Source organism: Bos indicus x Bos taurus, chromosome 25, assembly GCF_003369695.1.
Source record: "Bos indicus x Bos taurus breed Angus x Brahman F1 hybrid chromosome 25, Bos_hybrid_MaternalHap_v2.0, whole genome shotgun sequence".
Taxonomy (NCBI): Eukaryota; Metazoa; Chordata; class Mammalia; order Artiodactyla; family Bovidae; genus Bos; species Bos indicus x Bos taurus.
The window spans coordinates 22,696,502-22,723,625 of NC_040100.1; the positions used below are offsets into that span (position 1 = coordinate 22,696,502).

The 27,124-nt window shown below is 46.0% G+C and overlaps 1 protein-coding gene and 1 non-coding gene across 5 annotated transcripts in view; one reads left to right on the plus strand and one right to left on the minus strand.

Moving 5' to 3' along the window:
• Positions 1 to 27,124, minus strand: part of VWA3A (von Willebrand factor A domain containing 3A) — a 58,177-nt gene that overhangs the window by 13,285 nt on the left and 17,768 nt on the right. For all 4 annotated transcript variants that reach the window (XM_027527339.1, XM_027527338.1, XM_027527340.1 and 1 more), the window contains 15 exons: positions 26,681 to 26,779; positions 24,532 to 24,638; positions 22,230 to 22,355; positions 21,867 to 21,975; positions 21,589 to 21,654; positions 18,804 to 18,929; positions 15,540 to 15,675; positions 15,328 to 15,431; positions 13,871 to 13,951; positions 12,979 to 13,073; positions 10,641 to 10,760; positions 5,316 to 5,390; positions 4,945 to 5,089; positions 4,327 to 4,522; positions 2,759 to 2,829 (listed from right to left, as the gene is read on the minus strand). In XM_027527339.1, coding sequence (XP_027383140.1) covers positions 2,759 to 2,829; positions 4,327 to 4,522; positions 4,945 to 5,089; positions 5,316 to 5,390; positions 10,641 to 10,760; positions 12,979 to 13,073; positions 13,871 to 13,951; positions 15,328 to 15,431; positions 15,540 to 15,675; positions 18,804 to 18,929; positions 21,589 to 21,654; positions 21,867 to 21,975; positions 22,230 to 22,355; positions 24,532 to 24,638; positions 26,681 to 26,779 — 1,656 coding nt within the window. The remainder of the gene's footprint in view (positions 1 to 2,758; positions 2,830 to 4,326; positions 4,523 to 4,944; positions 5,090 to 5,315; positions 5,391 to 10,640; positions 10,761 to 12,978; positions 13,074 to 13,870; positions 13,952 to 15,327; positions 15,432 to 15,539; positions 15,676 to 18,803; positions 18,930 to 21,588; positions 21,655 to 21,866; positions 21,976 to 22,229; positions 22,356 to 24,531; positions 24,639 to 26,680; positions 26,780 to 27,124) is intronic.
• LOC113884041 lies at positions 7,233 to 7,340 on the plus strand. The gene has a single exon (XR_003508794.1). It is a non-coding gene; the product is annotated as a U6 spliceosomal RNA (small nuclear RNA).

Genomic DNA, 27,124 nt, shown 5'->3' on the forward strand with positions numbered 1-27,124 from the left:
GCAGGAGGTGCTGAGGCCACTGGGGCCCCTGGATTTTTCTTTGAGAGTTCTATGCTCAAACCTACTAATAATAAGTACAGAGGTCCTGGGATGTATCAGGCTAGTTCGTGGGCTAGTTCGTGCCTGGGGGTCTCAAACCCTCTTGTCCACAAGGTGTGTGACTACACAGGCAGGGTAAGTGCCATCTTATCCCATTTTACAGGTGAGGAAGTAAATCTTACGAACTTAAAGGACTTGCCCAAGGCTACCACAAGTATACAGTGGATCTTCCATTCATTCTCAGGTGGACCTTGTCCCAAAGCCAGTTTTGCTCCATATGTGGACTCTGTGCCCACGGCCAACCCTGGGGGCCTGCAGAATGGTGGTGTAATACTTGGCTCCTTTGCCTACCTAGTTCTCAACTGCCTGAAAGATTCTTCAATAATTAGTCTCAATCAAAGCACTAGAAAGCACCACTCGAATGTAAATAACACCATATAAGGGTGGATTAAACCAGTATTGCCCATTAACACCTTGGGAACAAGTTTATCAAATGAGGGAGCAGGACTAATGCACACCTGAGAAGCAGTTTTTTCAAAACACCAAAAGAGGGGCCCTTTCAGGGTGGAAAGCTCAGACACATTTCGGGGAGCCACAGGTCTGCCAATCCATGGCCCCACCCTCCCAGGAGCTCACAACGTAGCTGGGGAGACAGGCAGTTCTGGCAATGGTGGAACTTGAAATGTGAGTCGCCTACATGCTCTGTCCATCTCCTGGCTTCAACTGCCCGCACCTCTATGTCTGGCCCTCATCTTTACCCACCTGCCAGAAGGATGCCCCCACTTATTATCTCACAAGTCCCACAGACTCACCTTTGTTCTAGCCTCTCTGAACCCTGTCTTGATTTCTCTCTCTGGGTCCATGGCACCACTGTCTACCAGGTCCCCCAGCAAGTCACCCCAGGATTTCTTCTTCTTTCTCACCCCATGTATTCAATCAGCCACAAGTTTGGTCAATTCTTCCTTAAAAACATGATCTCAGGTTTGTTCCTTTGTTTCCATTCTCATTGTTCCTGATGCGATCTGGTCCCTCTCTCACCTAACCTTGAACTGCTCAACTCCTTCTCTGAGGAGGTGACACTCTAGTGAACCCTGAATAATACGGATGACCTGGGAGGGGAACAGCTGGCAGAGGAAATAGCAGGTGCAAAGGCAAATTTGGGAATGAGCTTGATCTGCTCAAGGGTGTACAGGCCAGGATGCAGAGCACACAGACCCGAAACCAGTGACTTATAGGAAACCCTCATGTTTCACTGGAAGCCTTTGGTGTCTGTGGATCAGCACAAAGGTGGAAAGCTGATGTGGGGGGAGTTGTGTCCTCCAAAAGACACGGTCCAAACTCCCGGTACCCGTCAACGTGACCTCACTTGGAAACATGGCCTTTGTAGATGTAATTAAGATGTAAGTTAATGAGGCTGTACTGGAAGGGTGGGCCCTTAATCCAATATGACTGATGTCCTTGGAAGAAAAGAGACACAGACACACACACAGAGGGAGGAGAGCCATGTGGAGATGGAGGCAGAAATTAGAGTGAGGCTGCCACAAGCCAAGGAATGCCAAGGAGTGCTGGTGATAAGGATGCCCTACTTGACCAAACTTTGGTCATGCTCCTCTGAGCCCTCTTCTTGACTGGGTTTTGACTCCTCCAAAAACACTGCAGATGGTGATTGCAGCCATGAAATTAAAAGATGCTTGCTCCTTGGAAGGAAAGTTATGACCAACCTAGACAGCATATTAAAAAGCAGAGACATTAGTTTGCCAACAAAGGTTCGTCTAGTCAAAGCTATGGTTTTTCCAGTGGTCATGTATGGATGTGAGTGATGGACTATAAAGAAAGCTGAGTGCCCAAGAATTGATGCTTTTGAACTGTAGTGTTGGAGAAGACTCTTGAGAGTCCCTTGGACTGCAAGGAGATCCAACCAGTCCAACCAAAAGGAAATCAGTCCTGAATATTCATTGGAAGGACTGATGTTGAAGCTGAAACTCCAATACTTTGGCCACCTGATGCTAAGAGCTCACTCATTTGAAAAGACCCTGATGCTGGGAAAGATTGAAGGTGGGAGGAGAAGGGGACGACAGAGGATGAGATGGTTGGATGGCATCACTGACTCAATGGATATGAGTTTGAGTAAAGTCTGGGAGTTGGTGATGGAGACAGGGAGGCCTGGCGTGCTGCGGTTCATGGGGTCGCAAAGAGTCGGACACAACTGAGCAACTGAACTGAACTGAACTGTTGAACCTAGTTTTAGCAAAGAATCCTGTTAAGCTTGTTTAGCAAGAATCTCTCTACCCTTGACATTTAGTCAACTTCATCTTAGTAACTTTCATTCCACTAACTCTCTCACTCTGCTCACTGGCTATAAATCCCCAGCTATCTTTGCTGTATAATCACAGTTGAGTTCAACCTCTCTCCCCTGATTGCAGTCATCTTGAACAGTATCTTCCCTGCCATTTTTAACAAGCATCCAGTGAAATTTCATTTCTTTAAGAGCAGTCACCACCAGAAGCTACGAAAAGGTAAAGAGAGATTCTACTCAGAGTCTTTGGGGGGCGTGGGTCATGGCTCTTTAGACATCTTGATTTTAGGCTCTAGCCTCTGGAACTGTGAGGGAATAAATATCTGTCATTTTAAGCCACCTCTTTTGTGGTCCTTTAATGACAGCCCCAGGACTCTAACAGAAGCCAGTGTAGTCATTGATTGTCCCATATGTAAGGCATACCTTTTGGGAGTAGTTGAGAGCCTTTTCCATCTCAGACGTGATGGCATTGATATCATCACTTTCGTAAATACCTGGAAACAAAGCACATCATGAGTGTGGGGGAGGGGTACAGATTCTGGCAAGTGTCCATATCTCTAAACACAAGGGCCACGTGGAGAGACCTCAGCCCAGGGAGCAGGCTGGGGTGTTAGTGGGCTCAGCTGACCAGCCCCCACCCCACACTATCTGGTGGTAAAGGAGATGGGTGGGTACAGTGAGGGTACCAAGAGTGGAGCCAGCTTGGGACCCAGCACCCTGGCACCCAGCCAAGAGCTCTCACCCACAGAAGAGTAGGTCAGGGAAAGGTCCCGCTCCTCCAGTGAATAAGATCCACCTTGAGGTTACTTAAAGTAGCTAATGTCTGCACTGAATAATGTCTGTAGTAACATCTCGAATATAACTCATTTGAGTGGGACTAGAGTGTGATGCCTAAGAAGTAAGACTCTGGGTTCAGCTCCTGGTTCCTTACTTACTACCTCTGTGCTCTGGGTTCTGTGTCTCAGCTTCACTAGCTGCAAAATGGGGTAATAATCATAACCCATTTCATAGGGTTATTGTGAGGAATGAATCACAACATGTTTAAAACACTTAAAACCGAGTTTAGCATATAATAACTATTTTATAAATGCTTGCTATTATCAATAATAATCACCAATAATAACTTAAATGTATGTGCCTGGCACTTTTCATGAGTTCCAGCCCCAGCTATGCCACTCATGTTCCTGAGAGTCATTTCTTCATTTGTAAATCAGAGAGATCAGTCTTGTGTCCCAAGCTTTGATCCCTCCTGAATCACGTCACAATTTTGCCTTGCCTGCATATCACCTAAACCATAATTTATTTAATCAGTTCAGTTCAGTTGGTCAGTCGTGTCTGACTCTTTGTGACCCCATGAATCGCAGCACGCCGGGCCTCCCTGTCCATCACCATCTCCTGGAGTTCACTCAAACTCATGTCCATCAAGTTGGTGATGCCATCCAGCCATCTCATCCTTTGTCATCCCCTTCTCCTCCTGCCCTCCCAGCATCAGGGTCTTTTCCAATGAATCAACTCTTCCCATGAGGTGGCCAAAGAATTGGAGTTTCAGCTTCAGCATCAGTCCTTCCAATGAACACCCAGGAGTGATCTCCTTTAGAATGGACTGGTTGGATCTCCTTGCAGTCCAAGGGACTCTCAAGAGTCTTCTCCAACACCACAGTTCAAAAGCATCAATTCTTCAGTGCTCAGCTTTCTTCACAGTCCAACTCTCACATCTACACATGACCACTGGAAAAACCATAGCATTGACTAGATGGACCTTATTATGTATTTAAAAAATTTTTAATTGGAGCATAATTGCTTTACAATGCTGTGTTAGTTTCTACTGTACAACAACATGAATCAGCGATAATTATGCAAATATCCCCTCCCTTTTAAGCCTCCCTCCCCACCGCTACCCTATCCCTATGTTTATGGCATAGGGAGCTATGTCGGTACCAAAACTACTGTCTGCAAAGAAGGAGGTGGAGGGACCAGCACCACTCACTCACCTGTGTCTCCAAACCAGTGGAAGCGCCCACCAGCAGCCCGGGTGACCTCCCTGTAGGCGGCGGCCGTGTCCGTGCGGCTGGCATAGCAGGCAGGGGGCATGGTGTCCGTCTGTGACTCACCCGCATAGAAGAGACACACGTTCAGATGGAAGTCGCAGCCCCCGCAGGCCTCGGCCATGTAGGCGCTGAGCATGGCCTGTGGGCAGAGAGGGAGGAGGGGCCCAGGCCTGAGGGCTTTTCCAGCTGCTGGTCTCGGGTCAGTTCAGCCCAGTCTCTTTCTTGTGGACCTACTGTGTCCCGGGTCTAGTACGTGGCACTGAGGAGGGAAAGATGGAAGAGCCTGGGTCACCATTTCTCTTACTATCTTCATAGATCTTGGTGGGGAGCTGGGCCTGAGATCTTAGACTGGCAGCCTCTAATCCCCTGGGAGCTCATTAGAAATGCAGATTCTCAGGCCCCTGGGAGCCAGATCTAACCACCTCTGCATTTGAACAACATCTCCAGGTGATAAAGTCTAGATGGGAAAATCATGCTGGAGAAACTGGTCACTAGGCGTCCACCCAGGGGAAGATGTGGGAGTCCTAGAGGATAAAGGAGGACGAGACGAGGTTCACCCACCATGTCCTGGTCAGGGATGCCCCCCGTGAAGAGGTAGATGCCCTGTGACTGCTGTTCTTCTTTGTCCTTGAAGTCCACCTCCACAGCCTTCCGCAGGGCGCTGAGGACGTTCCTGCTGCCCTGACACTGCAGGTTCAGGACCCACCTGGGAGGCAGGGAGGCCGTGCTGAGGCTGGGGGGGGGGGGGGCGCGGTGTGGTGCTGCCAGGCCCCAGAGGGGAGGGTGGGGGATGGAAGGCGGATGTTGCCTGATTCACGTCTGTGCCATCTGTCGGAGGGCAAAGGTTCTAGAGAGAGCTACTTTCTGGGGGAGGGAGGGGGCCAGAAAAAGTAGCACCAGGGAGGCTGCTGTCAGACCAGCAGGTCACCTACCGCCAGGCGCTTTGTAAGTTGCTGTGGCTGGCGGCAACCATCTCGGGCCTCCAGCTTTCGATGGTGCTTCCGAACCTTGGAGGGAGGGAAAGAGGGCTTGTTCTTAGTGGGGAGATATGTGCCCCAGCTCACTGGGCTTCCCAGGATTTTAAGGGGGCAAAATTCTGGTTGAAAGTGAAAGTCGCCCAGTCATGTCCGACTCTTTGCAACCCCATGGACTATACAGTCCATGGAATTCTTTAGGCCAGAATACTGGAGTGGGTAGCTGTTCCCTTCTCCAGGGGATCTTCCCAACTCAGGGACTGAACCCAGGTCTCCCACATTGCAGGAGGATTCTTTACCAGCTGAGCCACGAGGGGAGCCCAAAATTCTGGTTACATCCCCAAAATGTTAGGATGTCACCCACAAGCTCCTTGCTGGTCAGGACACGTCCCAGCATATTCATGGTGGGAGCAGAGCAGGGGCCCTCCATGTCAACCCGCCAGGACCGGTTTAGCCAGACCTCTCCCCTGAGGAAGGTACTCCCTCCACTGTGTGAACTTCCCCACCTCCAGGGAAGGAGTCACTGCTCCCTTTATGGCTCCTCTAGCATGGATTCAGGGCTTCTCAGGTATCTCAGATGGTAAAGCATCTGCCTGCAATGAGGGACACCCAGGTTCGATCCCTGGGTTGGGAAGATCTCCTGGAGAAGGAGATAGCAACCCACTCCTGTACCTTTGCCTGGAAAATCCCATGGACGGAGAAGCCTGGTAGGCTACAGTCCATGGGGTCACAAAGAGCACAGATTCATTCTCAAAGCTTTCACTCTCCACCTGTATTACAGTTTCTCTTTTATATGCATCAGCTCATTCTCTCTATGAGACAGAATTTAAATCTTTGAGAAGAAGATTTATCTCCTTTATCAAGGAAAAGCCGTCCCCTCTCTGGTTCGAGAGCAATTCCTCCTTCTGGGTTCTTGACTTGACCACCGCCAACCTGTCTGAGACGCTGCCCTGTGCTGACCTCCCTCCCACGCCCACTCCTGGATCTACTTCCCTCGTCCCCTCTGCCTCTCTTAGCTATCATTCCACCAGGGTCCACTCTGCCAGCCACTCCTCTGTCTTTCCTTTTCTCCTTCACAGACAGGCTCCCTGGAAAAACAATGTTACTACCACTTTCTCATAATCTGCTTCTCAACCCTCTGCAGTCAAGCTTCCACCCTGGGCAGTTCTCTGGCAAATATTAATGATGACCTCTTTTCCTAATCCCATGGAAATATCTCTTATTATAGTTGGATAATAAATCCTCTATTATAGTTGAATAAAAATTCTAACAATATACAGAGAGTGAAAATTCCTTCAGTTTTATCCCTCCCTCCAAATTTCTGTTAACTCTTTGTTCTATATTCTTTTGGATTAAAAATTGTTAGATAAAGATATATTGACAGAAGTGGAATTATAGCCTTTCTTCCCACCCTGGTGACCTTGTTTTCTACCATAAATCAGTGTTACAGCCTAATGGATAGAAACTGCAAGTTTGTGAAGAGAGTTTGGAAACCTGGGGGTACTGAGAAAGAGGGTGAGCACCAGCTTAACATGGTTATTTTTTCACTTTACACAATAATTAAAAAAAAGTTTTCCAGCAAAATACAAGAAATGTAATTATATAACCTATCCTATTTATTTCCTTTCATTTGGACTTACTGAGGAAGTTTTCTAAATGTACTCACGTAACTCTCTCACATTCTTTTGAATAGTTGCATAGAATTCTACAGTCAGGTTTATTTTACCAATTCCCTCTTGTTTTTCTCCAGGTTTGACAATTATCAGAACGCTGCATTGAAAATCCCTTCAAGGCTATCTTTGCACAGTCATCTTAATATTTCCTTTGGATATTTCATAAAGGTTTAATTGAAGGAACAAAGACCATACTGATTCGGTGCTTGTTTCAGTAGCACATATACTAAAATTGGAACCATACAGAGAAGATTAGTATGGCCCCTGTGTGAAGATGATACACAAAATATTAGGCACTTGGGATTAACATATACACATTATTATACAGAAAACAAATAATCAACAAGGCCTATTGTCTTGTTGACCTACTGTTTAGCACAGGGAACTATACTCAATATTTTGTAATAACTTAGAAGGGAAATGAATCTGAAAAACAATATATGTGTATATATATATATATATATAGAGAGAGAGAGAGAGAGAGTATATAACTAAATCACTTTACTGTACACCTGAAACTCACATTACATTGTAAATCAACTATGTGCGTGTGTGCTCAGTTGTGTCTGATTTTTTGCCACCCTGGACTAGAGCCTGCCAGGCCCCTCTGTCCATGGGATTCTCCAGGCAAGAATACTGGAGTGGGTTGCCATTTCCTCCTCCAGGGAATCTTCTTGACAAGGGTCCAAACACACATTTCTTGTGCCTCCTGCATTGGCAGGTGGAATTTTTACCACAGAGCCACCTGGGAAGCCCAAATCAACTATGCTGCTGTGCTTAGTTGCTCAGTCGTGTCCGACTCTTTGCAACCTTGTGGACTGTAGCCCACCAGACTCCTCTGTCCATGGAGATTCTCCAGGCAAGAATACTGGAGTGGGTTGCCATGCCTTCTTTCAGGGGAACTTCCCGATCCAGGGATTGAACCCAGGTCTCCCGCACTGCGGGCATATTCTTTACTGCCTGAGCCACCAGGGAAGCCCAAGAATACTGGAGTGGGTAGCCTATCCCTTCTCCAGGGGATCTTCCTGACCCAGGAATCGAACGGGTCTCCTGCATTGCAGGCGGACTCTTTACCAGCTGAGCTACCAGGGAAGCACCAAATCAACTATACTTTCAATTAAAAAAAATTTAATACAAGAGCTGTACCAAATTGCATTTCCAACAATACTTTCCAGGAGTGCCCTTTTCACCAAATTATCATCAGCATTGGGTACTATCAATCTTTTAAATGTTTGCTGAACTGAATTGCAAAACCATTATGTCTCATTGCTTTCCAATCAGGGAGCTCTATTGCCAGATTCAGAGAATTCCTTCTTTCTTCTTCTTCCTACTTTGCTTCTGCAGGCCCTAACTCGGTTTCTTTCCAAGATCCTCCTTCCCTTGGGAAAGGGGAAAACACCTTTCTCTCCAGGTTTTCCTCCTGCCTCTTGGACTGCTTCTCTTGTTTCTTAGGTGGTTCCCTTTCTCTGCCATCCAAATGGCAGCTTCTCCCAAATTCTCTCCTTGGTTGGCATGTCTCCTCCATTGCATCTCTACAGCTGCAATGCATGCCCTCTCGTGTCTTCAACTTATGCTGATGGCTAGAGCTCCAACCAGGAGAATCTCCAAACTCTTAAGGATCTCAGACTATGTCTATCTTCCAAACTCTGCTCCACCTGGCACACCTCTTCACCATTCCCTCATCCCCTACAGCCAAGCAGTGACTACATTCTGCGTATGCAACTCCGTGCACCCCTTACAGGCCACCCTGTCTTTCATTCCCACTGCCTTGGCTCAGGTCTCCCCTCCAGTATTGCATCCCTTCAGCCTGTCCTTCACCTTGTAACTCAAGTGTCTCAAGATTATTATCTTGCTTAAAATCCTTCAATACCTATATGTCCTATAGTATAAAAGCTCCTGCTTAAAGCCTCCATCAGCAGGTGTTTCCTTTCGTTTCTGGGCCATCCGGTTCTCCTTCTCACCCTTTGTTCACACTCAACTACTCACACTGCAGGTCCCCCAAGGTTGTGTGACACACCTCTGTGTGTGTGACATCACACCTCTGTGCTCTGCTCATGCTGCTCCCTGCACCAGAAGGCCATTCTCCACATTCCCTGTCTCTTCTGTGTGCTGGGAAACACCTGCTCTTTGTCAAGACTCAGCTAAGATTTCCTGACCTCACTCTTCCCAGGTGAATGGACTGACTCCACCTTTGAGTTGATATGGGACTTGCAGTCCCATATCCTGCCTTCTACTTATTTCTTCAGAAAACACTTAATAGGATTCATATTTTAACATTCCTGCTTCCTACTACTAGGTCATAAGTTCCTTAAGGACAGGTATCATGTGTGTTAACTTCTATATCCCTAATGCCTAGCATACCTACAGTACATGGCAGCCTTTCAATAAAAGTTTGTTAAATGAATGAATGGGATGAGTGAATGAAAATATTGTCCAAAATGCTTCTCTAAGCATTTTTCTGTAGAATTTATTAGGGAATGACTAGGCTCTGGTACAATTTAATATATAATATTAACTGCTGACTTATTAGGTTTAGAACACTCCCTATATGATGTGAAGTTGTGTAAAAAATATTATATATAACTACATATATTTAAATTATATATACTTTATAGATAAAAATATAAGTAACTATGTAGATAGACCTATAACTTAAATATTTATACTATTATATATAGTCATATATAATTTAAACATATGTAGTAAAACATACTACATATTATTATACTTTAAGTTAAATTTACTTATAGTTAAAATTTATATACATAATTATGTATAAAATACATAATTTAAATATATAGCTATATAGTATTAATTTATATTATATATACTTATATAAGGGCTTCCCAGGTGTTCTAGTGGTTAAAAAAAACCCAACTGCCAATGCGGGAGACATAAGAGACATGGGTTTGATTCCTGGATCAGGAAGATCCCTTAGAGAAGGAAATGGGGACCCATTCCAGTATTCTTGCCTGGAGAAGCCCATGGACAGAGAAGCCTGGTGGGCTACAGTCCATGGGGGTCCATAGGGTCTCAAAGAGTCAGACACGACTGAAGCTATTTAACATGCAGCACGCACACCTACTTATATATAACTTAAATACATAGTTTTATATATATAATGGAACCATGTAGTTTTATATATAAAGGTATAATTTAATTCTATATAGCTCTATATAATTTATATAACATATAACTATATATAATAATAATATTGATAGATCTGTGTACAATTAAAATTTATAATTGGAATTCTGAATGTTTAAAATATCGTGGCTTGCTAGAACTGAGGTAGGAGCCAAGCCTGGGGACCCGTCTTTTTCTCTTTTGTGTTTATCAGCTTGGGAGCCAAATGGGGTGACGGGCTGAGTTACTTTATCCTGGCTGATCAAACAGTGTGTTTTGGGGCCGCTTATCACCTAAAGCCCAGGGGGACCGTCCTACAGCCATTTAATTATTCAATGCCCCAAACAAGATGGTTCAAATGAGATAAACGGACAGCCCTCCTAGGAGGCCGGCTGCCCATACATCTGTGGTCCTGCCAGAAGCCTCAGCCTGGCGATGGCGGCCTAGTGCCCACGACCTCCCCACCAGGAGAAGCGCTGCGTACGCAATGATGTTGAAGCAGTCCTTGTTGGACAGCTGCTCCTCCAGCAGGCGTCGCAGGGAGTGCTGGATATGAATAATGTACATGGAATTGGTCACGGAGATATCGAGCAGTATAACCACCCTAAAAAGAAACACAAGCTTTAAGAGGAGAACCGAATCTCTCAGATAATGTTTATTCTGTTCCATTTTACTATTTAACGTTTTTTCCAGGGGAGTTCTGCAAGCCAAATTCACCCCTGGCCAAATCTTCTCCGTGGTTTGAGGTCAACACAGGCAGTAGCCTGAGGGGTCATGGAACCTTCTCTGCAGGAGGGTCTATCATGGAATAAAGCCTCGTGGTGGACAGTTTAAGGGCAGGACTGCATATAATGATTTCATACATTTCCTTGTTTTAAATCACTAGCATTCGATAATACAGTAGGTTGGGGTCTGTGAAGGGAAAACAAACAAGCTAAGCAAGTTATATGGGGAATTAGGTATAACTGGGGCCTTTGGGGAAATGTATCTTTTTATTTTCTCTCTGTTTTAAGATCTCTTGCAGTGGAGAAGGCAATGGCACCCCACTCTAGTACTCTTGCCTGGAAAATCCCATGGACGGAAGAGCCTGGTAGGCTGCAGTCCATGGGGTCGTTGAGAGTCAGACACGATGGAGCGACTTCACTTTCACTTTTCACTTTCATGCATTGGAGAAGGAAATGGCAACCCACTCCAGTGTTCTTGCCTGGAGAATCCACCACCTGGGGGTGCCTGGTGGGCTTCCGTCTATGGGGTCACACAGAGTCGGACACAACTGAAGCAACTTAGCAGCAGCAGCAGCAACAGTGTTGAGCCTTCTCTTTAGATCTTATAGTCCTATCTCCTCCCCTCATTCTCATTTTGAGACAGCTATGGATTAGCAAAAGAAAATTCACCCGATATAGCATCTGAAGACCTTAGTTCAAGTCCCACTTTCTGTGGGGCCTTAGGCAAGTCACAGCACCTCTCTGATCCTTGCCATGCGTTTGTGTGTGTGCTCAGTCATGTCTGACTCTTTGCGACCCCATGGACTGTAGTCTGCCAGATTCCTCTGTCCATGGAATTCTCCATGCAAGAATACTGGAATGAGCTACCATTTCCTACTCCAGGGGATCTTCCCAACTCAGGGATTGAACCTGAGTCTCTTGCATCTCCTGCATTAGCAGTCAGTTTCTTTACTACTGCACCACCTTGGAAGCCTGTTCCTTGGCATATTTAACTATATAAACTATAATAAGACTCTTCAAGGGGTTGCTTTGAGAGTTAAAAAATAGAGCAGATGAATGGTATTACAAACTTCTAATACATGATAAGTGGTAATGCATTAAGTAAGGTATGGAATGGTAATGATATAATGCTGCTTCTAAGTCACTTCAGTCATGTCCGACTCTGTGTGAACCCATAGACGGCAGCCCACCAGGCTCCCCTGTCCCTGGGATTCTCCAGGCAAGAACACTGGAGTGGGTTGCCATTTCCTTCTCCAATGCATGAAAGTGAAAAGTGAAAGTGAAGTCACTCAGTCGTGTCTGACTCCTAGCAACAGCATGGACTGCAGCCTACCAGGCTCCTCTGTCCATGGGATTCTCCAGGCAAGAGTACTGGAGTGGGGTGCCATTGCCTTCTTCGAATGATATAATAGATACCTACAATTTCTTCCTCCTCAGCATCCATTACCTCTGCTCAAAACAGTATCTTGGTCTTTTTTTCTGGTGTGGGGGGAATATCTTTGTCTCTAATGGTCCACTTGAGTTGAGTAGAGCTTACCCCAGTCCAAGCTTTAAAGTGGACATTAGCCCCCAGGCAATCAGAACATCAAATCCTCTTGGCCCAAGTGGCTCATGGATGGGCCCATGCTCTAAACCCTGGAAGTGCTAAACTGGAAGGAAGGAAGTCGGGGACTTTGGGTGGCTATCTTGCTACCTAGAGGGGACAGCCTGCCTGAAAACAAAGCCAAGAAAGAGGAAAATGGAACTGAGGGTTGGAAAGAAATTCCTGACATGTATGAATCTCTGGATCAAGCCAGGCCTGAAGACAGCTACCAAATCTACTTTAGAATATAGTTACCTTAACCAGACTTCCCTGATTTGTTTCAGTCAATTTGCACTTAGTTTCTTTTGCTTTTTAACAAAGACTCCTGAGTGACACAGTGATGCTATTCTTAAGGTTGCAGTTAATGGTGGTGACTTTTCCCTCCAGGGCTTCTGCTGAGCCATTACTGATCCTTAATCTAAATGATGGATTCTGATGCTACCAACAGGAAATTCATAAGTTGAATGAGTGCTGTGTCACACACGAAGGACAAGAACACTACTGGGAGAAGTTACCTTTTTTCACATACGGTGCCCCAGATTCTTCTGCTGGCCAAGGAGAGCCACTCAATCCGTCTCTCATACATCCGCATCGCTCTGCTGAGCTGTTTCTGCAAACTCATGGGTCACACACAGTCAGCACTGCACAGAGCATGTGGGGGAAGAGGGTGTACCCCACGTGGCTTCTGGGAATGGTGTGTCAAGGCCATGGGTATCCAGGCAGAACAAAAATCCCTCTAAAGCATGTATTAGGACTTCCCTTGTGGCCCAGAGGTTAAGAATCTGCCTGCCAATGCAGGGAACACCAGTTCGATACCTGGTGCAGAAAGATTCCACATGCCACAGGGCAACTAAACCCATGCGCTACAACTACTGAGCCCCCATTCTGGAGCCCGTGAGCCACAACCACTGAAGACTGTGCACCTAAAGCCCATGCTCTGCAATAAGAGAAATCATTGCAATGAGAAGACCCAGCAATACAACTAGGGAGCAGCCCCCACTTGCTGCACTAGAGAAAGCCCGTGTGCAGCAACAAAGACCCATCATAGCCAAAAATAGATAAATAAATAAACATTTGTTTAAATATATATATATATATATATATATACACACACATAAGCATGTACTTGTCTGTCACAAGCCTAGGAGGGGAAGAGTCAGAGTATTTCATTGCCTCAAATGGGGAGGAGGTAAATCTTGACCAAAAGGATTAGAGGTTTTTGTTTAAGGCATCCAGGTTCCTGCCTGGAGAGGAGGTGGAGAAAGCTCCAGAAGGGCCTGTGGGTGGAGCACAGTCTGTTTACAGGAGGGGGTTCTGTCACTGGCTTGGTGCCTCCACATTCCACGACACCTTCCTCCCACCCCCTCCCCACACCCCACATTCTGACTGATGGGACCCAGCACTGACCTGGTACTCGTACAGGAAGGGCAAGTCCACATGAATATTCTTCACTGTCCCGTCATGCCATTCAAATTGCACCATTGCCTTCTGCACGCAGGTGTGGCCAGGAGGGGAGCAGGTGAACAGAAGCACAAGTGAGGAAGGATTTTAAGTTTAAATTGGTCACTGGGTTCTCCAAGTCAGATGCAAGAGAGGGAAATGGGCTCTTAACACATCTGCGGGTGGATTGTGCCCCTCCCCATCACCAGGCCATTGCCTTGTCTGGAGCTGGCAGCTGAGGGACTTCAGGACACAGTCCCCTGAATGCACCAGGTCTGACCACAAGCTGGCTCCCTTCTCAGGAGGCTCTTCTGAACATCAATGTCCTTATTACAAGATATGGTTAGACGTTTTGGTAATAGCAGAGTTGGAGATTTAAAACATACCATAGTCATAAATTCTAAGATTTGGAAACCCACATGGGCCTTCACGGACACTTTGAAAATCAAATTTGTTCATTCTGTTCATTCCTCCATCAAGTTGTCATATCTCTATCTCTGTCACTCCTTCCATCTAGTCATTCATCTATGGGCTGCCAGAACTAGACATCCCCTGTCTCTCCTCTCACTCTTCTGTCTTTCCACTGATCTTCTCTTCTCTGGCCTTGCCTCGCTGCCTGTGGGATCATAGTCCCCTGACCAGGGATTGGACCCATGCCCCCTGTAATGGGAGTGCAGAGTCTCAGCCACTGCACCACCAGGGAAGTCTCTCCACTGACTGACCTTTCTGTTCACCTATTATGCTGTCCTTCCACGTCTCCATCCTTTATCCTTCATTTAATCTTGACTTTTATCCTTTCATCCGTTTATTCTATCCTGTTATCTATCCTTCCATCTGTTAATATTTCCATCCATCCATCCATTCTTTTACCTATTCACTTATCATTTCCATCCATCCACTCACTCAGCCTTTTCCTCCCTCTTTCCATCCTCTGTCCACGCACGCAGACATTCCTTGACTGATTACTTGTACTACATATAAGGGACAGAGTGTTGGGGAAGAGGTTTTTCTTTTATAGGGCTCATACCCCGGTGGGCATTAGACGTGTAACAAATGCACACATACGCGCATCATAGGAGCAATAGGAGAAGTCTGTATCAGGTAGAGCGAGGGCCCAAAGAGATAGTGTGTTCTGAATGACGAGGAGGAAACCTTCATGAAGGAGGTGATCATGGTGCCCAATATACCCCCTCTTTCCCCAATCTCCCAAGTTTCATTTTTCGTATCTTTGAAAAACAGCAGCTAGAGTAGATTTGATGAGAGTTCTAGAGTCCTGGGTGGAAAGCCTGCATCCCACTCCAAGCCCTCAGCTCCTGCTCCTTGGGCTCTGTCTCATGACCTCTATTTCTTGAACATTTCAGAAAGGAAATACCACACAGGAGCTCCACGGCAAAGGACTGGACAGAACTCTGAATCTGAGTTACCTCATGGATAGTTGATGATACTGTTTTCCGGAGAATAGGCACATATTCCTCCACAGGAGAGAATGCATTGGGTGCCAGAACCTGATAAAGGCTTAGCTTCTTGGCTGTAAAAATAAATGGTGGGGCTTGAGGCACCGCTCATGAAGCCCCAAAGGGTTCATGCCTTTGGTCAGTCATCTGCATCTTGGGTTCTTCCCTCTCTGGGGATTTACCTTTCAGGCTATTGGTCTTTAGCCATTCTGCAGAAGTCATGTCCAAGTTTGGGAACTCAATCATGAGGGGATCCTCATGTTTTGGGGGTTTAGGCAAGAGACTCATGAGTGAACTCTTTGCAACCTCTGTGGAAATCTAAATTGAAATGAAAAATCATCATTACATAATCATATTATAGACCTGGAAAGTCCCCAGTCTTCCCCCACCCACCCAAGGGAGCATCTTAAAACATTGTGCTTAGTCTTTCAGTTGTGTCTGACTCTGTGACCCCATGGGCTCCCCAGAGTGGAGGCTCCAAGCCAGTGACAGAACCAGTGCCCACCAGGTTCCTCTGCCTGTGGGGATTCTCCAGGCAAGAATACTGGAATGCGTTGCCATGCCCTCCTCCAGGGGATCTTCCCAACCCAGGGATCGAACCCAGGTCTCCCACATTGCAGGCAGATTCTTTGCTGTCTGAGCTATCAGGGAAGCCCAAGAATATTGGAGTGGGTAGCTTATCCCTTCCTTCTCCAGGGGATCTTCCTGACCCAGGAATTGAACTGGGGTCTCCTGCATTGCAGGCAGATTCTTTATCAGCTGAGCTACCAGGGAAGCTCTCTTAAAACATTTCCTGTTAAATTACAGGCAGTTTTGCCTTTCTCTTCCATAGTCCCATCACCATCTAGAGAGATGTGTGGAATTTCTAGGAGAAGACAGAACTGTACCCAGCAACTCACTTCCTCTGTCATCTGTCCATCCTCCTAACCCCTTCCCACCCTTGGCATTTGAATCAGCACCAAGGACTCCAAGATGACAAGTGGCCCTGCCGTGGGCACAAAACACAAGCCCCAGGGAACTAAAAAGCAACTCCTGTACCAAATCATTTAGGGAGCCCTGATCTAGCCTAGACTCCCTTGCCCACATTTACAACTGAAAACCTGAGGTTCTGAGAGGTTAAGTCACATAGCTTGTGTATGAGGAAAGCACGAAACAGCAATTTCCAAACTTCAGACATTCGAGAACCACCTTCATGAAATTCGCTATATCTGAGTATCACCGTACTGTTATTTGTTGTTGTTGTTTAGTCACTAGGTCATGTCCGACTCTTTTGTGACCCCATGGGCTGTAGCCCACCAGGCCCCTCTGTCCATGGGATTTCCCAGGCAAAAATACTGGAGTGGGTTGCCATTTTCCACTCTAGGGAATCTTCCTGACCCAGGGATTAAACTCGTGTCTCCTGCATTTGCAGGTGGATTCTTTACCACTAAACCACCAGGGAAGCCCTATATTGTTATTTACTCAATATTTTAAAAATCAAACAAGTAACACTAAGTCTTTTTAATTATTAGTTTTACTAACATTAATTGAAATTAATATTAATTTCAATTTTGATTTTAATGGACCCCTTTTTGTACTTAAATTATATATATATATATATATATATATATATATATATATATAAACACACATACACATATATACTTTGCTTGTTTGTTTTTGGACATGCCTTACAGAATGTGGGCTCTTAGTTCCCTGACCAGGGATTGAATCTGGGCTCTTGGCAATGAACGCACCAAGTCTGAAACATTGAAATTGTCAGAGAATTCCTAGTACTTAAATAATTTCAGAAAGCTCTATTTCTACCATAATGAGCTAGTTTTAAATATATAACATTTAAAAGAATGTTAATCTGCATATCACCTTATCATTATTTTGCAAACTACAAGTAGTATATGCATTTCATTTTGGGAAACTCCTGGCAAGATTCTGACATCAAGCAGACCTAAGTTCAATCGAGACTAATCAGCTTTTATCTCTGCGATCTCAGGCAAATTATTTAAACTCAACTTCTGTTTTCTCATCTGTAAAATAACATATCTGCTGGAGACCATTGCTGTAAGATAAAATAAGGCATTTAAAAAGATTAAGCCTTGTGCCTATCTTAAGTGCCTACACACTCAGCAAATGAAAACCATTAATTATTGTTATTGTTTATAGACAATCACATGGTCCCGGAGGCTGTGGAGTTGGAGAAAACTCTTGAGAGTCTCTTGGACTGCAAGGAGATCAAACCAGTCAATCCTAAAGGAAATCAGTCCTGAATACTCATTGGAAGGACTGATACTGAAGCTGAAACTCCAATATTTTGGCTACCTGATGCGAAGAACTGACTAATTGGAAAAGACCCGGATGCTGGGAAAGATTGAAGGCAGGAGGACAAGGGGCGACAGAGGATGAGAGATCATCGACTCGATGAATATGAGTTTGAGCAAGGTCTGGGAGTTGGTGAAGGACAGGGAAGCCTGACGTGCCACAGTTCACAGAGTCACAAAGAGTCGGACACGACTGAGCAACTGAACTGAACTGATAGATAATCAGTTGCTGCTAAGTCACTCCAGTTGTGTCCGACTCTGTGGGACCCCACAGACGGCAGCCCAGCAGGCTCCCCCATCCCTGGGATTCTCCAGGCAAGAACACTGGAGTGGGTTGCCATTTCCTTCTCCAATGCATGAAAGTGAAAAGTGAAAATTGAAAGTGAAGTCACTCAGTCGTATCCGACTCTTAGTGACCCCAGGGACTGCAGCCTACCAGGCTCCTCCGTCCATAGGGTTTTCCAGGCAAGAGTACTAGAGTGGGGTGCCACTGCCTTCTCCGAGATAATCAGTAGAAGAGCTGAAACTAAAATTCAAGACCTCAATCTAAGTGCTGTGTTTCTTTTACGACAGCTAGCCAGGTCAAAATGTGTGGTACCCCAAGTCCATACCTTCACTCTGTGATGCTGTAAAAGCGTTTCCAATTCTTTTCTGTCCACAGCTAAGTTGTCTGTGCTGTCTAAACAGAGCACAGCTTTTATGGCACTTGTGTCCGTAAACTTTCTGAGTTATTTTGCTGATAAATTAAACGCCCTCAAGCAGGGCCTTTGCCCCAAATGAATGAGATGCTGGTGAGATGTCTCCAGACAGCCTACCCTGTGTAGCTGAGGTTTTCATCATTTTCCAAACTGGGGGGAAGGGAGGGACAGTGTTTAAGTGGAAGGGGTGGCAGAGGCCTGATGGCCTTTCTCTGAAATAATTTTTTTTTTCAGTTAGAAAATCCACCAGGATCCTTCCAGCAGAGGCTGGGGCAGTTCAGAGCTGTGGAGGCTGCGAGGGGGTGGGGCCTCGCCTCACTCCACTTTTGGGGGCCTGGCAGCAGCGCCCTTGAGTGACAGGTGAGACAGGAGAGCATGGCGAGGCCAGCTGCGCGCCTCCCGGAAGGTCTGAGCTCCGGCTCTCAGCACCTACCTCCTGCATCACGCTGGTGGGCTCCTCACAGCGGGCGTTGGGGTGCAGGGCTTGCACGTGGTCCCGGAGGCTCTGGGCCTTTTGGATTTCTGCCAGGAGCTCATCCACCTCCCGGCTGCTGCAGATCTGGGGGTGGTGGGGGCAATCAGTCACCCAGTAGTCACCTGGTTACCGGCAGTGGCCGAGGTGGGAAATGGCAGGCAGCCACGTGAATCCCTAGGGCGGAGTGGCATGCTCTTCAAAGCGGACGTTATAAACAGGATCCGTGTGTAGGACAGAGCCTGCCAACGCGTGTTCCATTTGTACATTATTGGCTTGCAGTGTTTTAAATAGTTGAAAGTTTGTCTAACCTTATAGATGTGAAGAAACACTTTATACCCTCGGAGAGTCCCTTGGACTGCAAGGAGATCCAACCAGTCCATTCTGAAGGAGATCAGCCCTGGGTGTTCTTTGGAAGGAATGATGCTAAAGCTGAAACTCCAGTACTTTGGCCACCTCATGCGAAGAGTTGACTCATTGGGAAAGACTCTGATGCTGGGAGGGATTGGGGTCAGGAGGAGAAGGGGATGGCATCACCGACTCGATGGACAGGAGTTTGAGTGAACTCCGGGAGTTGGTGATGGACAGGGAGGCCTGGCGTGCTGCAATTCATGGGGTCGCAAAGAGTCGGACACGACTGAGTGACTGAACTGAACTGAACTGAACTAGCTATGATAATAATTATTAAAGGACTATAACAAGTGTTGGCAAACACTGGAGAATTGGAACTTGAGGGGTGCGGGTGGAACTGTAAAATGGTGCAGCTGCTGTGAAGAACAGTTTGGTGGCTCCTCAAAAAATTAAACAGAATTACTACATGACCTAGCATTTCTACTCCTAGTTACGTACCTACAATAATTGAAAACAGGGACTCAGATACTTCACCAATAATCATACCAGTTCACAGCAGCTAAAATATCCATTGACTGATGAATGGGTAAACAAGAGGTAGTATATTCAGAAAATGGAATATTATTCAACCATAAAAAGAATTAAGTTCTGATACATGTCAGAACACAGATGCATCTTGAAAACATGATGCTGAGTGAAAAACGATGGACACGAAATATCCACAATGGGTAAATCCCAAGAGAGGGAAAGCAGATTGACAATGAGCTGGGGCTGCAGGGGAGGGGGAATGGGGAGTAATTGTTTTAAGGGTGCAGAGTTTCCTTTTGGGGAGATGGAAGTGTTTTGGAGCTAAATAAAGGTGGTGGTTGCACAACATTGTGAGTATAAAAAGTGCCACTGTTGTTCACTTTATTTATGAGAATTTTCTCAATTTTTAAAAATTTATTTATTTATCTGGCTGCTCTGGGTCTTGGTTGTGGTATGTCAGATCTAGCTCCCTGACCAGAGATCGAACCCAGGCCCCCTGCATTGGGAGCATGGAGTCTTAGCCACTGGACCACCAGGGAAGTCCCTCAATTCTTTACAAATGAAAGGAAATCACACACACACAAAGCCAGATTTCTGGCTCTTGTTGGAAAATCAGAAGACTGGTAACACTGGGGGTCACTCCTGCAGAACAAATAAATAACGGGCTAGGGCTGAGCAGAGGCGTCTCACTCATTGGGGCAAGTGCTGTTTTGTTCTTTACACTCCTTACCACTCTCTGTTCTCATTAGAATCAGTTGTAATTTTTTGTCATCTTTGCACTGTTGTTTTGCTCATAATAAAGAAAACAATGAAATTTGTTTTACCCATACCTCCACCAAGAGTGGAAAAACAACAACTAAGCCAAGAGGCTCACAGGTTTTTAAGAGAAAATATTTCTTAAACCAGCCAGTTTCATTCACTCACCCATAGTATCTTCCTAGCCCTGGAGTATGTCACTCCTACAGAGTCTGGCCAGTGAGGTAACAAGGGGTTTTGCCCAAGGAAAATGTTGCCTGACCTACACTTTGTAACACTAGAACATACTTGTGAGATGCAAATATTCATTTACTCTTGGCAATTGGTAGTTAGCAGGCAAGGCACAGCCTGTAGCTCAACAGACAGCTGGATTCTCAATCTGCCATATGGATCTACAACACACATTTGCTGTCATCTCCATTACAGACACAGAGTGTGTGATGTTATTATTAACTGCGACAAGGACTAATGGATGGATTGGTACAGAATTAACTTGCTCATTCAGAATTGATTGCTGTGTGTCTCTTGCAGTAAATGGGATCTATCTAGGAGAGAGAACTGAAGCAGCTGCTTCAGACTCAGAGCTTTGGTGGGAGCAGAGGTGGGGTGGGGCCCATGTTGATGGCAACTGGGTAGGAATTCAGAATTCTGTCAGCATGCAACCAGCTCACTGTGTGCATGCTTAGTTGCTCAGACGTGTCCAACTCTTTGCGACCCCATGGACTGTAGCCTGCCAGGCTCCTCTGTCCATGGGATTCTCCAGGCAAGAATACTGAAGTGGGTTGTCATTTCCTCCTCCAGTGGATCTTGCTGACCCAGGGATTGAACCCATGTCTCTTGCATTTGCAGGCAAATTCTTCACCACTGAGTGACCTGGGTTGCCCAATCAACTCATCATACACCCTGACAAAAGAATCTCTTGTGACTTTTTGTTGTTTCTGTTCTTCCCTCATACTCTTTTTAATCTGATTTTACTTGAGTAAACCCACTGAGTAGGGGAGAAGGGAAGCCAGTACACACAAAGAATCATTCTGGCCCAGATTCCCCAGGCACAACCTTGGAAGCAGGCAGGGATAGGAGGAGGGGGCAGTGTGTTGGCCCAAGAGCTTACCTCTGTTTCTGGGCTGTAGCAGTGATAATAGCCCCCAAAAGCTTCTACAAGGTTCTTCAGAACAGCCTATGGGGATGGAGACAGAGTCAGCCCTCCCTAGGGCAATGCCATTAGTCTTACAAGCTTTTTCCTTGTCTGAGCCTCCCAACTGGGCTGACCAATGGGAGAACTAGATACAAGGACAGTTGTATTCTAATCCATAACTTGGGGGACTCAAAGGCTGGCCCAACTCACTATCACCAATCCAAGGGAAGCCTTGAAGATTCTTGGGTACTTACAGGCGGCACCTGATCATCGCATTTGTAGGTGATGATGTGGGTAATGAGGTCCCTTCCCGTGGTAGACTGTTGGATGTAATCGGACAGGATTTCAGAAGGCTGATCTGGGCTGGGAAGAAGAAGGAAGAAGAGAAGGGGGCACTCCAGCAAGATGGTAATTCCCAAAGAACCTCTACCAAATCTAACCAGTCATCTGTGTCCCAGGTCACCTGTGTTAAGATGTAAGGCATAGTGGGCCTCAGGCCCCCTGCCATAAAAATCTGTAGATTAATGGCCTGGAAGAGTCACGCTTGATGGTCTTTTCTCGGTTTGGTTCTCCAATCCCTTCCTGGGTCTGTTATCAGCTTAGAAAAGGAGACCTACCAGCTTCCCATGATGGTCACCAGAGAATTCAGCCCCTTCAGAACGAAGACTTTTTTCAGGGCTTGTAGCAGATTGCTGCCTCTGTCCGGCTTCAGCTTTTTCACCCAAAGCTTGAGTTCCTGGAGACTAGGCAAAATGATAAAACCTAATAACAATACTCATACTAGGGACCAGGCCCGGGACAAACACAGGCTGGTGTGAGCCTAACAATAATTCTTTGATAGGGATACCTTATTCCCATTTTATAGATGAGGAAACTGAGACTCAGAGTTAGGGGATACTGTAAGCAACTGGAAATGCTGAGACTTCAATCCAGGTGTGACTCAAGGGCCTGAATTTCCAGTGACTCTGTTATGTGGGGTCTGGGACCTAGCTCCTTTCCCCTCCAACTCTTCTGGAGGCAGATCTCAGCCTGAAACATGGGGTTAATCCCCAACCCAAAGAGTCTTGAAGAGAAGACACTACAGCTGTGTGGCTACATCCCACACAGGTTGGAATACACACTACTGGGAATACAGGAAGGACTCAATTCAGAGCTCTCCTGGTTCACTGTCTCACGTGGCACTGGTGAGACAGCTCTGGTCTCCCCCTTTCTCTTTCATTCTGACATCCACCCCCCAAAAAACCCCCTCAGCTCATTGCCAGTAAGTCTCTTTCATTATTATAACGGTTGAATTTGCCTTTTTAACAAAGAGAACAAATCCCAGGCCTGGCGCCATCTCTAGTCAATAGGTTTCAAGCTGGAATTTAATCTTACTGTTTTGTCTGCGTTCATTCTATTTATTTTATAGCAACTTGCTAATTATGGCAAGTGATACAGGCTTCTCAGTTATGGCATTGATAGTTTCGTTCAGAATAAATATTGGGTTATTTTAAAAATCAATAGTACTACAAGTTGAACAGAGTAAATAATCGTACAAGTGGCAGGGATATGACAAAAATCACAAGGGAAATCCAGGAATAATTGCAGTTGAGGAACTCTTGGCTAGATGGTCTCAAGGTGACTTCCAGGTCTGACATCCTGGAGCTTTGAGGTTGAAATCATCGTTAAAAAATAAAACAAACAAACAATCTTATCTGCTGAGTACCTTCCCCATGCCAAGCACTTCCCGTGCCAACAACTCTGTGAGAAGCAGTTATCCTCACCTTATTCTGCTAATGAGAGAGTTAAAGGATGAGTCAGGATCCCCCAGTAACTGTCAGAGCTGGGATTCAAAGCCCATGCTGCCTGAACGGGCACTTCTTTACCCAGAAGGGTGCCCCTCTACAGCCAGTGCTGGACAAGGGAACCTCCGTTCCAGAAACCCAAGCATATGGCTTTCCCTGGGATCCGCTCTGTGCTTTGGAATCTAATCCTGACTACCATTTCAGAAATGTTCCCTAACTTGAGTCTCAGTTTCCTCGTCAGCAAAATTGGGATAGTAATCCTATTCCATGTGTTGGCTATAAATATTAAGTAAGAGAGTACATGTGAAGTGCCAAGCATGGTGGATAATCAAGGCTATTCCCTTCCTGGAAAAGAGATGTCTACTTTCAGGCATAACTTAGTAGAAATTCTTAGTTGTTTAGTTACATCTAAGTTGTTAAGTTGCATCTGATTCTTTGAGACCCCATGGACTGTAGCCCACCAGACCACTCTGTCCATGGGATTTCCTAGGCAAGAATGCTGGAGTGGGTTGCTATTTCCTTCTCCAGGGGATCTTGCCAACCCAGGGATTGAGCCCAAGTCTCCTGCATTGGCAGGTGGATTCTTTGCCACTGAGCCACCAGGGAAGCACTAAACAGTGGAATTGTAGGTAGCTACTAACAAGAAAGAGGCTGATCTCTGCATACTGAGAGAAAATTAGGTGCAAAGCCAAGATGAAAAAAAGTGCAATGTTCTCTTGATTATGTTTAAGTAAAAGAGGATAAACACACAGATGTATATATGTGCAAAGACTGTGGAAGTAGATTGAAGAAACTATCATTGGGAGATGAGGGAGGGGAAACTAGGGTGAGAGGGAGACTCATCTGCTATTTTTTATCCTTTTATACTGTTGTAATTTCTGAAAATCAGCATGTATCATTTTCATAATAATAAAACGATCTTTGTTAGATTTCTGGGTAGAAATGGTATCTTGTCTTTTCATTTTGTGGTGCTCGTGGGGTGATGACTTTTCCAAAAGTTATTGGCTCCCTGTGTTTCTGTTTTTGAGAACTGTCTCATTTATTTTGTGCATTAATCATCTGATAAAGACACTAACACTTTTAGGGAGGAGAATGATCAGGTAAACACCCAGGCCAAGGCCGGGCACTCACTCACCTGGAGGTGCTGACTTCTGTCGGGTTGGGCCAGAGGGCGCTGGTGGTGGCACCGAAGGACAGGATGTACAGCTTCTCTTTGTGGCTCAGCTGCTCGTCAATGAGGTTCTGGCGGGCAAGAGGACATCAGTGGCTCCCAGAGTCATATGGAGCCTGCCTTCACCTCTCATGCTGTGGTTGGGCCCTCTGGGCTGAGATGTGAACTGTGCTGAAACAGGGTCGCTTAAGACTCAGCTTAGCGGCCCCAAGTCGACATTTGCTTGCTGCCCCTGGGGTCACAGGGGTCTAGGTGGAGCACCCTAGCTGCCCATCCCAGCCTGTCCCTGGCTGTGCGTGGTCGGGGTGGGGCCTGGGTGGTCAGCCAGTTCTGGAGATTGGCTTTCACTCCCACTGACTGCAGACCCAAGATCTCTTCTGGAGCAACTGCCACACACTTGGGTCATGGGTGTGAGTGGGATGAGCACCCACTTCAGCATGTGCAATGGCTGAACCCTGACCGTGGCATTTACACGTGGCACCCAGGGAGGAGCAAAGAGGTGGGGGGCAGTGGTTGCTGTCCTGGCCGTGTGAGTTGGGGATGGAGTGATGGGTGCAGGGCCAGCCTATTGGGTGTTCTCAGGCTCAGCCTGGTGAGTATCCAACAGTAAGATAACTCTTCCCTCTCCTTCCCGGTGAGAGAGCTTATTCTTAGGTACATTGATAAGGAGACCAGGGTCCTCAAGGAGGAGGAAGGGACAAACTTTTTTTTCTACATTCTCTCATCTTAGTCACTTAAGACTTTTCTCCCCTTAAACTTTGCATTGTTATGACAACAATCTATTTCGCCTAAGACTAACTTTCTTTAAGCCCAGAGCTAATGATTGCACACCAAAACAACCCATCTTGCTCAAGGGTACGTTTTTCCTTAAGCTCTGTACTAATGATTATATAACAACAATGTATCTTGCTCAAGGGCATGTTTCTCCTTCTTAACAAAAACTTTCTGACTAATCCTGCTATCTTAAGATGTATGTTGTGGGAGTGGGCCTGGTAAGACTTTTACAACCTTGAGATACTCTTTTGATCTATTGTTGGTAACCAATTGAAAAAGTATATAAAGCCCCACTCAAACCAGCGGGGCACCCTCTGTCCCCTTCTGATGTCTATGTCAGAAGCTTTCTCTGTCCCATTTTTACTGTAATAAAACAAAGCTCTGAGTGACTGAAGCTCAGTCTTTGGTCCCAAAGAGAAATTTTCTCCTTCGGAGATCACAAATCCAACACCATTCACCATAAGCTATCATCGGCCACCTAGAAACATTACCTGTTACCGCGAACATGAGCTCTGCGTTGGTTAATACTGAACCAGCCCACCAGGGGTATCTCTGGAAACTGGGCCCTGGGGATGTTGTGAAGGGCAGTCTGCACTGACACCGGTTCCCTGACACCTGGTGAGACCAGGAACGGGGACAGGTCTGGAAACTGGCCCATCTTGATCCCTCTGTAGGATTCTGGGACCAGCTACTGCTGCTCATTCAAAGCTTAGAGGTTCCTCTAAGAAAACAGACCCTCCACATCACTTCTCAGAGACTACAGGGGCTTTTGTCAATGCCAGCCTCTTGTACTGAGCGCTTCATTGGCTTGGGCTCCTTTTGTCCTCTGGCGACCCTGTGAGGTGGCGAGAGTCATCATTCCTATTTCACAGATGAGATGACAGAGTCACACAGCCCAGAAGTGGTGGAGGTGCCTGGGATTTAGCCCTCGAGCTCTTAGCTTCTCAGTTACGACCAAAGCAACCAGGATCGCTCCTCATCAGGAAAAGGCTAGAAGCCTGTGCTGGAGTCGGTCCAACTGATTTTCGTCTCCACCACCTCTTTCCAGGGAGCACAGGCTCTTGAGACAGTTGAGTTGGTAGGAACTGCCACAGTGTGAATACTAGAGACTCACACGGCAACTGCGAATGACTCTGAGGCTGGGTTTCGCAGAACTTAACATATTTTTTAACTGTAGGTGCTAATTAAGTGTGAACTGTTCTTTGTAAAACACTCCATTTTGCGCTTGCTATCAACAAAGCCATTAGCAAGCTCCCAAGGGAGGGTGGGGAGGAAGTAGGGATAGAGGGTGGGGAGGAGGTGGTGGTTCCAGGTACTTCTTTGTGCCGGAGAGACTTACCATGAGGTCATTTTGGAACTCCTCTTTCTGAGGGTCATTGCTGACAGCTGCCACGTCAATGAGAATGCCGACTCTGGCCCCCTTGATGAGGCCAAATGCCTAAAATCAGAGAGGGCATGCAGAACAACCAGCACAGCTCTGTTCTTCTGCAAACCTTTCACTGGGCAGCTTGTTGAAGCAGAAATTCAAGCACACCCCAGCCTCAACAAGAGGCCACAAAAGGAAGACCCGTTTTGTAGAGCAGAGTGCAAAACTAGGTGTCTTGGTTTTAGTGGTGGGCATTATCTGCTTCTATTTGTGACAACTTATTTAAAATTTTTTCCCCTTAATACTTACTGTCCACTTTTATAAAGTAATTTGTGCTCATTAAAGAAAGTTTGGAGACTGTAGAAAAGCAGCCTTTGTAAGATAGTTTGACATCTAATTACATCAGCTTATCTTATT